This window comes from Symsagittifera roscoffensis, chromosome 3, assembly GCF_963678635.1.
Source record: "Symsagittifera roscoffensis chromosome 3, txSymRosc1.1, whole genome shotgun sequence".
Lineage (NCBI taxonomy): Eukaryota > Metazoa > Xenacoelomorpha > Acoela > Convolutidae > Symsagittifera > Symsagittifera roscoffensis.
Genome location: NC_087064.1, coordinates 70,210,433 through 70,225,090, shown reverse-complemented (window position 1 = coordinate 70,225,090; position 14,658 = coordinate 70,210,433). Strand labels below are relative to the sequence as shown.

Sequence of the window (14,658 nt, the reverse complement as noted above, 5' to 3'; positions counted from 1 at the left end):
CATTTTCGAAATAGGAAGTCGATCACGTTTTTCGTGACCTTTACACTTTTGCTGTTCGATAGAGTTTGCCTTCCTTTTAACAATGAAAATGCACTAAATTTGAAAAGAAATCACAAGACAAACCGCGAAAAATCAAAACTGAGCGTAAACAAGTTTAAGACTTTTTCGTGAAAAAAAATCAGCATGACCTATAAAAGAGTACTCACTACGTTCATTATTCTTAATAACTAGATAAGTATACTCTTTCACACCGAGGCGAAGCAACGCTTCGCAACACTAGCGATATAAAACTGAATGACTACTGGTAAAATTATTACGTCTCCGCCTCTCAATCGAAATGTCGCATGTTCGAGGCCCAACCATGCTCGTTGCTTGAGGGTGAGGTAACATTATTAGCCCAGAAAAATAACCAAAAAATACATGTAGATCTTAAACAGAGATTCAACAACGGTTCTCCGTTAAGAGCCGAATAGCTCGTATGTTAGTCCTTTCCCTTGCGGATAAACCGTCTTAAGAATAAAATACTAGGTTTACATATGTGCCGGGCACATAATAGTTGAGCGACAGTTCGGCGGAAACTGAGATGAAAGCCGCAGAAATTTTCCTACATTTGTCTTGATATTGGTCTTGAACTTCTTTCAAAAAATATGCCAACAACTAAAACAATCGAAGGTTAAAAAGCTTCCAAGCGAAACTTACACAGAGGCGAAGCTGTGCTTCGCTAAAGCTATCGAGAAGACGACAAAAAGCAGCTCTAGAAAGTGCAAAAAGAAAAAAGAGAAATAAGCATTGAATTAGTAACAATTCGGCAATGTCTCGGATTCTATCTTTGACCTTGAGATTATGTGTCTCAAGCAATAACCACTCGCCACGTACACAAATGAAGCAGAGAACAGACGCTATGAAATTTCCAATCCTGGAGATCGTGATAAAAAAGTGCCACCAAATAAGTGAACTTATAATGAACAATTTACTTGAGAGTTAGACTAAAAAAAGATTCCTACTAAGACACTAACGCTCGCCAGTATAACCAAGCGGTAACAAAGCCGACACTTCTGGAGCAGTCACCAGTTCCGCCGAAAAAATAATTTCATAAAAAACATTGCCCCCCTTAAAACATTTAGATAAAGAGTATATCTTACCCATTCAATCTCTCAACATGAGGCTAGATAGCCTCTCAACATGAGAAGAGAGTTAAGCCCGATATGGCCGAACAAAGAAAAAAAAACGAGAAAAAAAACTGAAATTGGAGTTGGTAAATTTACAACCAACTTACAAAACAAAGTTCGAGTAGAACGAGCATTTAAAAAGTTGGTATGCTCAAAATATTAGTCTTTTAATTGAGAAAAATAGCCTTGGAGATAATTAAAACTTCAGTCATCTAGTGCAGAATTGTTCATGGGTGAAAAAATTAAAACACCCGGTTGCAACACCCTTGCCAATCGCAAGGGTAAACAGATTGGGTAACTAGTGACCCCGGTGAATCAGGAGGAAAACTATTGATATATTTAAAGCAGAAGCTATACTGAGCTTCGAACCACTTGCGATACAAATATCAACATATGAATGACTATGATAAAAAACAAAAGAAAAAAAAACAATGAAATTTTTTTTTCCAAAAATAGTTTTTTTTTTTCAAAAAAAAATTACAAGAAATGCCCAAAATAACCGGAACAAAACTCCCGGCACCATTCGAAACTCTACAAAAAAGCTTTGGGAATACTATACAGAAGCCAAGTTTTCAAAAAAGTCCTGGGAAATTAAGCAGACAAAAATAAGCGAACAGACATTAATTTAAATTCGCCAAAATTTTTATGTACAAGAATAACAGGTGTCAACTGGAATCGAGCTACCGGGCTTTGTCTTCTAAAGCATAGGGGTTGCAGTAACTTGGAACACAGAGGCGAGCTGATCTTCGCGCCAATTACGACGATACAAAACAAATAAGCAGCTATTTCAAAAAAAAAAATTCGAAAAAAGTAGATCTAAAAACGAGGCTAAAAACGAGGCAGGAAAAAAAACGAGTCCAGACAATATAATGTGAAACTAGCATCCAAAGAAAAGGGGTAACAAAACCGGAAACACCTTAGCAGATACCCATTGGGCCAATTATTTTTTTGAACATCAAGTCCAACACACCCTCAAACAAACAATTAAACGAACAAAATAACAAACACACACAAATTTCAATCACGCGTCAATTGAAAAAATATGAGACCAATATGCGGATATAATTTTGGCCGAAACCTATTAAGCCGACAAAAAAAAGGAGAATAAAAACTCAGAGCCGGAAATTTTTTTATAAGACTAATAAGTTATTAAGTCCCCTCACACTCAAAACACAGACACGCGCACACAGACTTTTTGTCGCCTATCGAAAGGTGCAATATGCGGTCACTGAACCAATATTACATAGGCCAAAACTTATTCAGCCGAAAAAAAAAAATTTTGTCATGAAAAACTTGAAAACACGAAAAAAGACACAAACAAAAATTTAAAATGTAAACAGTTCGAGTTGGAAAAATCACAACCAAAATATAACGTAAATTGTGAAAAGGAAGGATATTTCAAATAACGTACTTAACCATGATTATTAATTCAGATGGAAGCACAAACAGGAGCAACAGAATATCGGGCAACTTTGAAACGTTATCGGAGGCCGAACTTCTTGAAACACTCAACAGGAGAGCTAACTTGAGCACAATTGGAGTTGAGGAGAATGGAAATAGAACGGAATCAATGGAAGAAAGCATCGAAAAAGTCATGAACATGGCTAACACTCTGGAAGCTGGGATAGACGAGAGAGACATCTCAGTTGCTCATCGACTTCCGTCCAGAACAGCAAGCCTACAAATTCTAAAAATGATGAAAACGGACGAACATATCACTTCGGCTTGGACCAAAGAGGTAAACTTTCAATGAAAGGAAAGGTGACAATAAAGTATATCGCGTTAATGGGCTGCATGAAGGTGGAATATACATGGAATAGTCTTTTTCTGATGTGAATAAATGCTTTCAACGAGTTTTTAGAAACCAACAACCATCCGCAAAAACTTAAATTGCCGAAAAAAATTAAAGCAGTTGTATTAATTCTTTAAATTTGTTATCCAAAGTTCGATCTTAGCGTAAACATCATGAAAATTTCGAAGCACTTCTTAGTAATCTCAAATCTTCGGTCAATATTATGTTTTACAGCAACTTAGCCAAATGAAACTGACGAAACTGATGTATAAACTGAAAGGATTCCATACGAAACTAGCAAAAAAATGAAATAACTAAAGGAGGAGGTACTATGACTCAATTAGATGATGAAGTTGTTTCATCAATTGAACTGAATTGCAATTTGCCAGAATCTATTTCAACACTTGAAGACATAAACGGATTAAAAATCATAATCTTAGTAGCTTGCATTCCTCGTTATGATAAAATCCGATTTCTTGAAGAGTTAGACAAAAAACTTGAAAAACTTTATCGACATAAAATACCGATTGCCCTGGCAGGGGATTTTAATATAAACACTCTCAAGTTCAACAATCTACAACAAGCTTATCTTGATACTGTAAATGAAAAAACAGGAAGAAATCCCAAGTTGTCTCGCATTGCAGCAAAATCTGTTGATGGTAGCAATGTGTCTGAATCATCCTCAATGTCAGACATTTAGTTAGCTAAGTCCATATATCAAGTAGAACCAATCTTTGGCATTGAAAACAATACTTAATCAATCTACCTTTTCAACTGGTCCTTCCAAGAGGGCATTAGTGTTATAACAAGCTTGAAGCCCAAACAAACTTCCGGAATCGATGAAATTAGCAATTTGCTGCTAATAAAAAGCTGTTACATTTTGGCTCCTTATTTAAACCTTTCTTTCAATTCTGGTGTATTTCTGCGAAATCTGAGCTTGGCAAAAACTTAACCTCTCCATAAAACTGATAGTCATTACGATAGTAACAATTACCACCGATATCTCTTAAACAGCTGTACCAAAAAGATCGGAAAAATTATGCATATCCGCTTGTACAAACATTTCAAAAAAATTCGATTTGGTCTATGATGGTCAGTGTGGATTCGGCGAAAAATATGGGACAATCGATGTACTAGCGGAATTATATGAGCGCATTTGTTTGGGGACTAACGGAAAAATCAACGCTAGTTTTTTTTGTTGATTTAAAGAAAGCATTTGACACTCTTCCACGAAAACTAGATTGTTTTGGATTCGTGGGAACTGTTATTAATGACTTAAAAGTTATTTTTCCAAAAGATATCATTGCGTTCAAGTCAATAATCTAACTTTTGACTGGTTGCCCAAAAAAACAGAGGTACCGCAGGGCGTCGTTCTTGGCCCTCTTCTTTTTCTTATTTACATCAATGACCTGCATCTCTCAGCCACTGATTCAAATGTCTTTCTTTTTGCTGATGATACAAATGTGGTATGTAAAAACTCGTGCTCTGATCTATTTCAAAAAGATTTAACGAATGTTTCCAAATGGTCATGTGCAAACAAATTAACACTCAACTCAGATAAAACAACCTCAATAACTTTTGATAACCATCGTGTAAATACTTGCGTCTTTTACTGGATAACAATTTGTCGTTAGAGTTTCATACGGGTTTAACCTAGGGCTTCATTGTGGCATTGTCTGAAAAAAACGCGTCATTATGTTCCAATGTGATTTCTATTAATGTCAAATTTGTTTTAAAAAAAATTGTAAGAAAAATTGCATACAGAACCAGAATTTAAAAAAACTAATATTTGTTCCCCTGTTTTGTAAAAATAAATCAAAATTGTGCTCTCAAACTGATAGACGTACAAAATTGCTGATTATAATGAGCAATAACAATCTGTTGCCTGGAAAATTGATGAAATGACCAATAACGAAGAAACAAATTGCGTTCACTATTTCAAAAAAAATTTATACTTGGAAATGAATTAGTACACTCCAATAATAATTAACCTTTTAGATATATTTTTGAACCATTGGCTTAATGCTATCAAACGAATATTTCAGGGTTGTGTTTCTTGTCCACAAAATGACCCTCCAAACCCTTCTTGTTATCGAGATATCGCCCTTTTTCTATTTTTTTTCGGGAAGTTTTTTTTATTTCCATATTAAAAATAAGTGTTGTTTCTGTACTTATATTTTTATGGGGAAATTTTTTCTTTCTTTCTTTCTAATTATGGAGAAACCAATTCTTTCATTCTTTCAAACAAAAAAAATTATCAGGACTTATATAAGTCTTTACTACATTCATCAACTCTTAAATGAATCACACTATTGAACAAAAAAATTCATACAAGTTGAGCTACATTACTAGCAGCTACATTGACAAGTTGACCCACATGTTTAAAGTAATTATAGAAAAAATCGGACAACTATTTAACAAAAAAAACAGGCAAAAAAAGCTTCAACTAAGCTGAAGTGTCGCAATTACAATTGAAAAATATAGATCGATGAGAAGACCGATCATCAATTCAGAATTTAAACCTATTTTTTTCTATTTCTTGTGTACAAAGGGCAACTTAATTACGTGAAAACCTGTTAGAATAAAAGTTTTCTAGAATTCGCTGAGATAACGTTTAAAATGTTACAGAATTAAATGAGTTCAGCCTCTCACAAATTTTGCCTAATTCCTTTGGAAATAAAAACATTTAGACCTTGAGACAACTTGCTCTTCCAAACGCATGCAATATTTTTTGGAACATTGACTAAAAAAACAGTAATCTTCTTGCTCAGCAAAATTCTCGACAATTGATATGTACTCAAAAAAGTCTCGAAAGCTATTACATTTTCTGGTCAAAAATGAACTCACCTTTTCTTCTGTAGAAGTTGATATTCGGACATTCCGATACATTTCCGAACTCAAAGTCTGCATTTTCCAATTTCCAGTCGCCTGAAATTCAAATAAATGAAAATCAATCACACATTTAACACTTTGATTACCTTACCAACTTTCTCGAGACAAGAGATTCATGTTTACTATTAAGAACAACTACTTTGCCTCCTTTGTACAAAAGAAGTCAAGGGAGGACCCATTTAACTAATGGGTTTGTCAGCTGTCGACTGAAGTTTCATTTACGATGCTATTGATACATAAAGTGATGTAATTATAATTTATAACGATGAGAAAAAAATCTTCTTAATCTCAACTTACCATTTCCGCGCGTATTTCTACCCAGTCCTCCTATTTGTATGTCCCGCTCGTGCGCTTCTGCCGAGAGAGCGTTGACCAGTTGGGGCGAGAAGCTGAGATTGGATACCACTTCTATTCTGAGGATGGCGTCATGTCTGGGCCAGTTGTTCTGTACTGGCTCCAAACAGCTCAGGGGAGAGTTTGAAAAGACTGTGTGCATGTAGATCAGAAACATAATGGCACAAACGGCCTTAAAAAACATGCTTTTCTCAAACGGCTTTGTTCTCTTTGCCTCGCTACTTGTTCGCTTCAAGGCTCTCATAAGATGAGGGTCTTTTCAATTTAACCCAAACCCTCCCCCCCCCCCCCCCCACTCACTTCGCCAGCCAAACACTTCTCAACTTGAATAAAATTTCACCAAGCAGTTCATTAATAATACATGATTCTGATTGGCCAAAAACTTTAGATTAGAACCAATTTTACATACTCTGAGTTTTTCCCATTTTAGCCCCAGCAAACTGCAAATTATAGCCTCATAGCAAAAAAAAAATGACAGTATTTATAATCACCAATTCGAACTAAACTGCCACACGTAGTAGAATTCACTAAACCCATTGTATCACCCTTTTTCTCTACAGACGACATTTGACCTTAATAACTTTGCGACCTGGTTCAGCCGTTAACCTGGAGTAGGGCGATTACAAACACAGGCACGCAACAGAGATTTATAATATGTTGTGATATCCCGATGTCGATAAAAAAGTCTTCGACCATGTACCACATACGTATAGATCACGGACGCCCCTTTTTATATTGGTACTAGTTTTAAGATGATAGTCCAACAAGCCGAAGGGTCAACAAACCAAAATGAATAATTCGATTCCAAATAACCAAAAAAATTGCATGTAGTTCTTAAGCAGGGACACAACAGCGGTTCGCCGTGATGCGCTGTAAAGCTTGTATCTTGGTCCATTCCATCGTGGATAAATGGTCTTAAACAAGCCAGACATAAAAATTGTTAAGCAGCATAACGACAGATTGTCACTATGTTAAGCAATTGTGACGTGATTGTGACGAATTTGACGTTACTTTGATGTAATTTCGGCTGTTAACGTTATTCAAGATATGGCGGTATGTTGAAAATCCGCCAATTTAACATACTATAGACAATATCCGAACTTCGTATCAAATAATCTTTTTCTGTCTGTGTTGTGTTTACGGACCTTGATGAAGACAATGAACTCGAAGCATCGCCTGACTGCAGGGGGGAACACTTTGGCGTAAGTGTGGGACAGTTTGTGGAAGAGAGCGTAGAACAGTCTGTCTCTGATTCGGGAGAAATTCCTCATCGCTGCCGCTCTCCCCGGGATTCCAGTGTCTTCTATGCCTTCCGGCCGAAACATGCTGCACTCATGTTTTATCCATTCAACCCATCTGCAAAAGAGAGAACGATTTGCAACAATTTCCAGATAATTCTCAATTTAATTAATTTCCAGAGTTAAACGCTCCAGGAAAACAAATCGATACCTTTAACACAGAAGCGAAGCGGAGCTTCGCAACTTTTGCGAAACAGAAATATATGCCAGAACTACGGCGTTAAATTTTACTGTAACAACAGCACTATATTTCATATTTTTCAATCGAAGTTTTGCAAAAAGAGGTATGATCTAGACATTTTCTAAAACTGCCGTAGTACTGCATATATAATTCATTAAAACAATGTGAAAAAAATCATAAAATAACAAAGAAAATCGGCAAAAATTATTTGAACTCAATTACTTGCCCAAAGCAAACATTTAAATTATTTTACTTAAAAAAATTCAAGAAACTTAGGAAAATTCCATGCTGCATTAACTAAGCCGACATAAACCAGCAGACAAACAGAAATCTGACAACGATTTTTTGACGCGCGGTAATTGAACAAAACAGGTCGTGGTCGAATTGGAACCAATGAATTTGTATTTGTAGGCATGTGCGTAACGTCTACGCCACATGCGCGAATAAGCGCCTTGCTTTTGATTTTTTTATGAACTAAGCAATAAAAGGCTAGAAACATAGCCAAATAACAGTTGGAAAAGAGCAATGAATGCAAGGAAATTGAAAAAAAAACAGATGTTTTTATCAAGCGCTTTCAACTTTTGAATTTCGAAGAAAAAAATAGACGGCTTCAAAGCTCTTCGAATTTGTAGAACAATTTATGATGGACACTTTTTTGTTAAAATTAACCCAATTTGAGAAACTGGATCAATGCGTAAAACTTTTATTTCGATGGGAAATCTGATAACTAGTTTCCATTTTCGAAATAGGAAGTCGATCACGTTTTTCGTGACCTTTACACTTTTGCTGTTCGATAGAGTTTGCCTTCCTTTTAACAATGAAAATGCACTAAATTTGAAAAGAAATCACAAGACAAACCGCGAAAAATCAAAACTGAGCGTAAACAAGTTTAAGACTTTTTCGTGAAAAAAAATCAGCATGACCTATAAAAGAGTACTCACTACGTTCATTATTCTTAATAACTAGATAAGTATACTCTTTCACACCGAGGCGAAGCAACGCTTCGCACCACTAGCGATATAAAACTGAATGACTACTGGTAAAATTATTACGTCTCCACCTCTCAATCGAAATGTCGCATGTTCGAGGCCCAACCATGCTCGTTGCTTGAGGGTGAGGTAACATTATTAGCCCAGAAAAATAACCAAAAAATTTATGTAGATCTTAAACAGAGATTCAACAACGGTTCTCCGTTAGGAGCCGAATAGCTCGTATGTTAGTCCTTTCCCTTGCGGATAAACCGTCTTAAGAATAAAATACTAGGTTTACATATGTGCCGGGCACATAATAGTTGAGCGACAGTTCGGCGGAAACTGAGATGAAAGCCGCAGAAATTTTCCTACATTTGTCTTGATATTGGTCTTGAACTTCTTTCAAAAAATATGCCAACAACTAAAACAATCGAAGGTTAAAAAGCTTCCAAGCGAAACTTACACAGAGGCGAAGCTGTGCTTCGCTAAAGCTATCGAGAAGACGACAAAAAGCAGCTCTAGAAAGTGCAAAAAGAAAAAAGAGAAATAAGCATTGAATTAGTAACAATTCGGCAATGTCTCGGATTCTATCTTTGACCTTGAGATTATGTGTCTCAAGCAATAACCACTCGCCACGTACACAAATGAAGCAGAGAACAGACGCTATGAAATTTCCAATCCTGGAGATCGTGATAAAAAAGTGCCACCAAATAAGTGAACTTATAATGAACAATTTACTTGAGAGTTAGACTAAAAAAAGATTCCTACTAAGACACTAACGCTCGCCAGTATAACCAAGCGGTAACAAAGCCGACACTTCTGGAGCAGTCACCAGTTCCGCCGAAAAAATAATTTCATAAAAAACATTGCCCCCCTTAAAACATTTAGATAAAGAGTATATCTTACCCATTCAATCTCTCAACATGAGGCTAGATAGCCTCTCAACATGAGAAGAGAGTTAAGCCCGATATGGCCGAACAAAGAAAAAAAAACGAGAAAAAAAACTGAAATTGGAGTTGGTAAATTTACAACCAACTTACAAAACAAAGTTCGAGTAGAACGAGCATTTAAAAAGTTGGTATGCTCAAAATATTAGTCTTTTAATTGAGAAAAATAGCCTTGGAGATAATTAAAACATCAGTCATCTAGTGCACAGAATTGTTCATGGGTGAAAAAATTAAAACACCCGGTTGCAACACCCTTGCCAATCGCAAGGGTAAACAGATTGGGTAACTAGTGACCCCGGTGAATCAGGAGGAAAACTATTGATATATTTAAAGCAGAAGCTATACTGAGCTTCGAACCACTTGCGATACAAATATCAACATATGAATGACTATGATAAAAAACAAAAGAAAAAAAAACAATGAAATTTTTTTTTCCAAAAATAGTTTTTTTTTCAAAAAAAAATTACAAGAAATGCCCAAAATAACCGGAACAAAACTCCCGGCACCATCCGAAACTCTACAAAAAAGCTTTGGGAATACTATACAGAAGCCAAGTTTTCAAAAAAGTCCTGGGAAATTAAGCAGACAAAAATAAGCGAACAGACATTAATTTAAATTCGCCAAAATTTTTATGTACAAGAATAACAGGTGTCAACTGGAATCGAGCTACCGGGCTTTGTCTTCTAAAGCATAGGGGTTGCAGTAACTTGGAACACAGAGGCGAAGCTGATCTTCGCGCCAATTACGACGATACAAAACAAATAAGCAGCTATTTCAAAAAAAAAAATTCGAAAAAAGTAGATCTAAAAACGAGGCTAAAAACGAGGCAGGAAAAAAAACGAGTCCAGACAATATAATGTGAAACTAGCATCCAAAGAAAAGGGGTAACAAAACCGGAAACACCTTAGCAGATACCCATTGGGCCAATTATTTTTTTGAACATCAAGTCCAACACACCCTCAAACAAACAATTAAACGAACAAAATAACAAACACACACAAATTTCAATCACGCGTCAATTGAAAAAATATGAGACCAATATGCGGATATAATATTGGCCGAAACCTATAAAGCCGACAAAAAAAAGGAGAATAAAAACTCAGAGCCGGAAATTTTTTATAAGACTAATAAGTTATTAAGTCCCCTCACACTCAAAACACAGACACGCGCACACAGACTTTTTGTCGCCTATCGAAAGGTGCAATATGCGGTCACTGAACCAATATTACATAGGCCAAAACTTATTCAGCCGAAAAAAAAAATTTTGTCATGAAAAACTTGAAAACACGAAAAAAGACACAAACAAAAATTTAAAATGTAAACAGTTCGAGTTGGAAAAATCACAACCAAAATATAACGTAAATTGTGAAAAGGAAGGATATTTCAAATAACGTACTTAACCATGATTAAATTTTGTAAATGAGATTAGGAGAGGAGTAGGTGTTGAGGAGTAAGAGGGCGAAAAAATTAAGCAGTCCAGAAAAGAGCCCTGTGGACAAAGTTGTTAACGGAAAAAAAGTCTAGAACCCGATTGCAAAACCCTTCTTTATCGCAAAGATAAAAACGCTGAACTATCACTATCGAGCTACAGGAACCAATCCGACAAAAATAAATAGACGGACGACAGTCCGAAACAGAACAACTCTAGTTTGCAAAGAAGGGCCAGGCAGGATTCGAACCGCAAGCCTTTGCTATTTCAAGCAGTTGTTTAATTTCAAGCAGTTGTTTAATCTCTACGCCAGATGCACCGGATGGGTGATCGTATTTGAGTTTATAACACAGAGGCGAAGTGACACTATGCATACACAAGCAAAAACATGACCGATAACGCTACTGGGAAAAACTGAATGAGTAAAAGTTTGAGTCTACAAAATTTCCTAAGTGACGCAAGCCAACTATGAGTCTACATAATTGCTAAGTGACGCAAGCCAATTAGCAGTACCAGTCAATTTGAAAAAGAAAAAGAAATTTGCCAACTAACATGCCTCAATTTATAGAGCGGACACATTTAACTAGTATACGAAAAAGTTCTTTAAAAACAACCCACCCTGCCCAGATTCGAACCCTCTTAATTTTTTGTGGGTCACCTAACCTACCTCTAAGCTACAGATCCATGGTACCTTGAAGCTAACGTGCTATTTGTAATTTAATAGACTGCTAATATCCTTAGCAATGGCTGTACTTGATAGCTGGTTATTGATCAAAATGAACACTTTCTCAATTAACACTAAAATTTGCGACTTAGGTTGGAAAAAAGAGAGTTCCTACTTTCACACAAGCTTTGCTTGTGTAATAAACAAGCGATAACAAAGCCGAAAAAACCTAAGCAGAAACTCTTCATGCCGAAACGAAAAAAAATTCTTAACTTATAAAAAAAAATGTTAAGTCCCTTTTCCCCTTAGAGCACACACACGCACAAAACAAAACATTTTTTGATCGTAACGACGCAAAAACAGGCCACTCAGGATACTATGAACACTATTAATACTATGAACACTATTAAATACCGAAAACTATTTAAGCCGATAAAAATTTAAAGAAGGTGAAAATTTAACTAACCGAACTGATGAAATTACAACCAATGTGAAAAGCTAATTCCGATTCGGCCGGATTTTTAAAATGCGTAAAACAACTGCAGTGAAAATTGTTATTATCTAAAAAAAAACGATTCTTAGATGTGGCAACTAAGTCGACAAAACATCAGCAGACAAATAATAGACCAAAAATTTTTTGAACCGAAATATTTAGCGTTTGAAAAACAATGGTCCTGGTCAGATCCGACCCAAGGACTTTTGCCGTCCCAGGCTAACCATTATCACCCGGCTAAGTTTGCAGGAGACACTACAGAATTTCAATTCATCATGAACCATGGTACCACACCAGGAGTCCAATGAGCCCTGTGGACAAAATTGTTTAAAGGAAAAAAAAGTCTAGTGCCAGATCGCAATACCCTTGTTTATCGCAAGGGTAAACATTACATAGATATTCAGTAATTAATGCGTCATTATCAAACGTCAATTAATTCATAAATAGCTCAACTCAAAAGTACATGACTGATTCACTGTTCTGTAAAAACTTTTTTTCTACACTAAATAAACCGAAAGCAAAATTTTTTTTCTACACTAAATAATGCCTAGCCGTTTATGCAAGGAAAATGATCATAACAATTTCTCATGATTGAACCATTGGCCTCAGTATTGGCAGGAGTTTTCGCGAAGCACAAAATTTCCAAAAACAGTCGAAAAACTTACCAATTGATTTTCCCGAAAGCTAAAACTTTTTTTCCTTTCGAAATCACGGCGTACCAGTTTATAAGGAAGGATATTTAAGCAGTCCAGAAAAGAGCCCTGTGGACAAAGTTAATAACGGGAAAAAAAGTCTAGAACCCGATTGCAAAACCCTTCTTTATCGCAAAGATAAAAACGCTGAACTATCACTATCGAGCTACAGGAACCAATCCGACAAAAATAAACAGACGGACGCGTCAATTTTAATCACGCGTCAATTGAAAAAATATGAGACCAATATGCGGATATAATATTGGCCGAAACCTATTAAGCCGACAAAAAAAGGAGAATAAAAACTCAGAGCCGGAAAATTTTTTTAAAGACTAATAAGTTATTAAGTCCCCTCGCACTCAAAACACAGACACGCGCACACAGACTTTTTGTCGCCCATCAAAAGGTGCAATATGCGGTCACTGAACCAATATTACATAGGCCACAACTTATCCAGCCGAAAAAAAAAATTTGTCATGAAAAACTTGAAAACACGAAAAAAGACACAAACAAAAATTTAAAATGTTAACAATTCGAGTTGGAAAAATCACAACCAAAATATAACGTAAATTGTAAAAAGGAAGGATATTTCAAATAACGTACTTAACCATGATTAAATTTTGTAAATGAGATTAGGAGAGGAGTCGGAGTTGAGGAGTAAGAGGGCGAAAAAATTAAGCAGTCCAGAAAAGAGCCCTGTGGACAAAGTTGTTAACGGAAAAAAGTCTAGAACCCGATTGCAAAACTCTTCTTTATCGCATAGATAAAAACGCTGAACTATCACTATCGAGCTACAGGAACCAATCCGACAAAAATAAACAGACGGACGACAGTCCGAGAAAGAACAACTCTAGTTTGCAAAGAAGGGCCAGGCAGGATTCGAACCGCAAGCCTTTGCTATTTCAAGCAGTTGTTTAATTTCAAGCAGTTGTTTAATCTCTACGCCAGATGCACCGGATGGGTGATCGGATTTGAGTTTATAACACAGGCGAAGTGACACTATGCATACACAAGCAAAAACATGACCGATAACGCTACTGGGAAAAACTGAATGAGTAAAAGTTTGAGTCTACAAAATTTCCTAAGTGACACAAGCCAACTATGAGTCTACATAATTGCTAAGTGACGCAAGCCAATTAGCAGTACCAGTCAATTTGAAAAAGAAAAAGAAATTTGCCAACTAACATGCCTCAATTTATAGAGCGGACACATTTAACTAGTATACGAAAAAGTTCTTTAAAAACAACCCACCCTGCCCAGATTCGAACCCTCTTAAATTTTTGTGGGTCACCTAACCTACCTCTAAGCTACAGATCCATGGTACCTTGAAGCTAACGTGCTATTTGTAATTTAATAGATTGCTAATATCCTTAGCAATGGCTGTACTTGATAGCTGGTTATTGATCAAAATGAACACTTTCTCAATTAACACTAAAATTTGCGACTTAGGTTGGAAAAAAAAAGAGTTCCTACTTTCACACAAGCTTTGCTTGTGTAATAAACAAGCGATAACAAAGCCGAAAAAACCTAAGCAGAAACCCTTCATGCCGAAACGGAAAAAAATTCTTAACTTATAAAAAAAATGTTAAGTCCGTTTTCCCCTTAGAGCACACACACACGCACAAAACAAAACATTTTTTGATCGTAACGACGCAAAAACAGGCCGCTCAGGATACTTATGAACACTATTAATACTATGAACACTATTAAATACCGAAAAATATTTAAGCCGATAAAAATTTAAAGAAGGTGAAAATTTAACTAACCGAACTGATG

General features: G+C 36.0%; 1 protein-coding gene across 1 annotated transcript; it reads right to left on the bottom strand.

The window, feature by feature from the left end:
- Positions 1–5,287: 5,287 nt before the first annotated feature.
- LOC134841813 (membralin-like) lies at positions 5,288–7,559 on the bottom strand. The gene is made up of 4 exons (XM_063857850.1): positions 7,353–7,559; positions 6,151–6,379; positions 5,809–5,889; positions 5,288–5,316 (listed from the first exon to the last, which is right to left on the bottom strand). The coding sequence occupies exons 1-4, from the start codon at positions 7,530–7,532 to the stop codon at positions 5,288–5,290; spliced, it is 519 nt and encodes a 172-aa protein (XP_063713920.1). The 5' UTR covers positions 7,533–7,559.
- Positions 7,560–14,658: the final 7,099 nt, after the last annotated feature.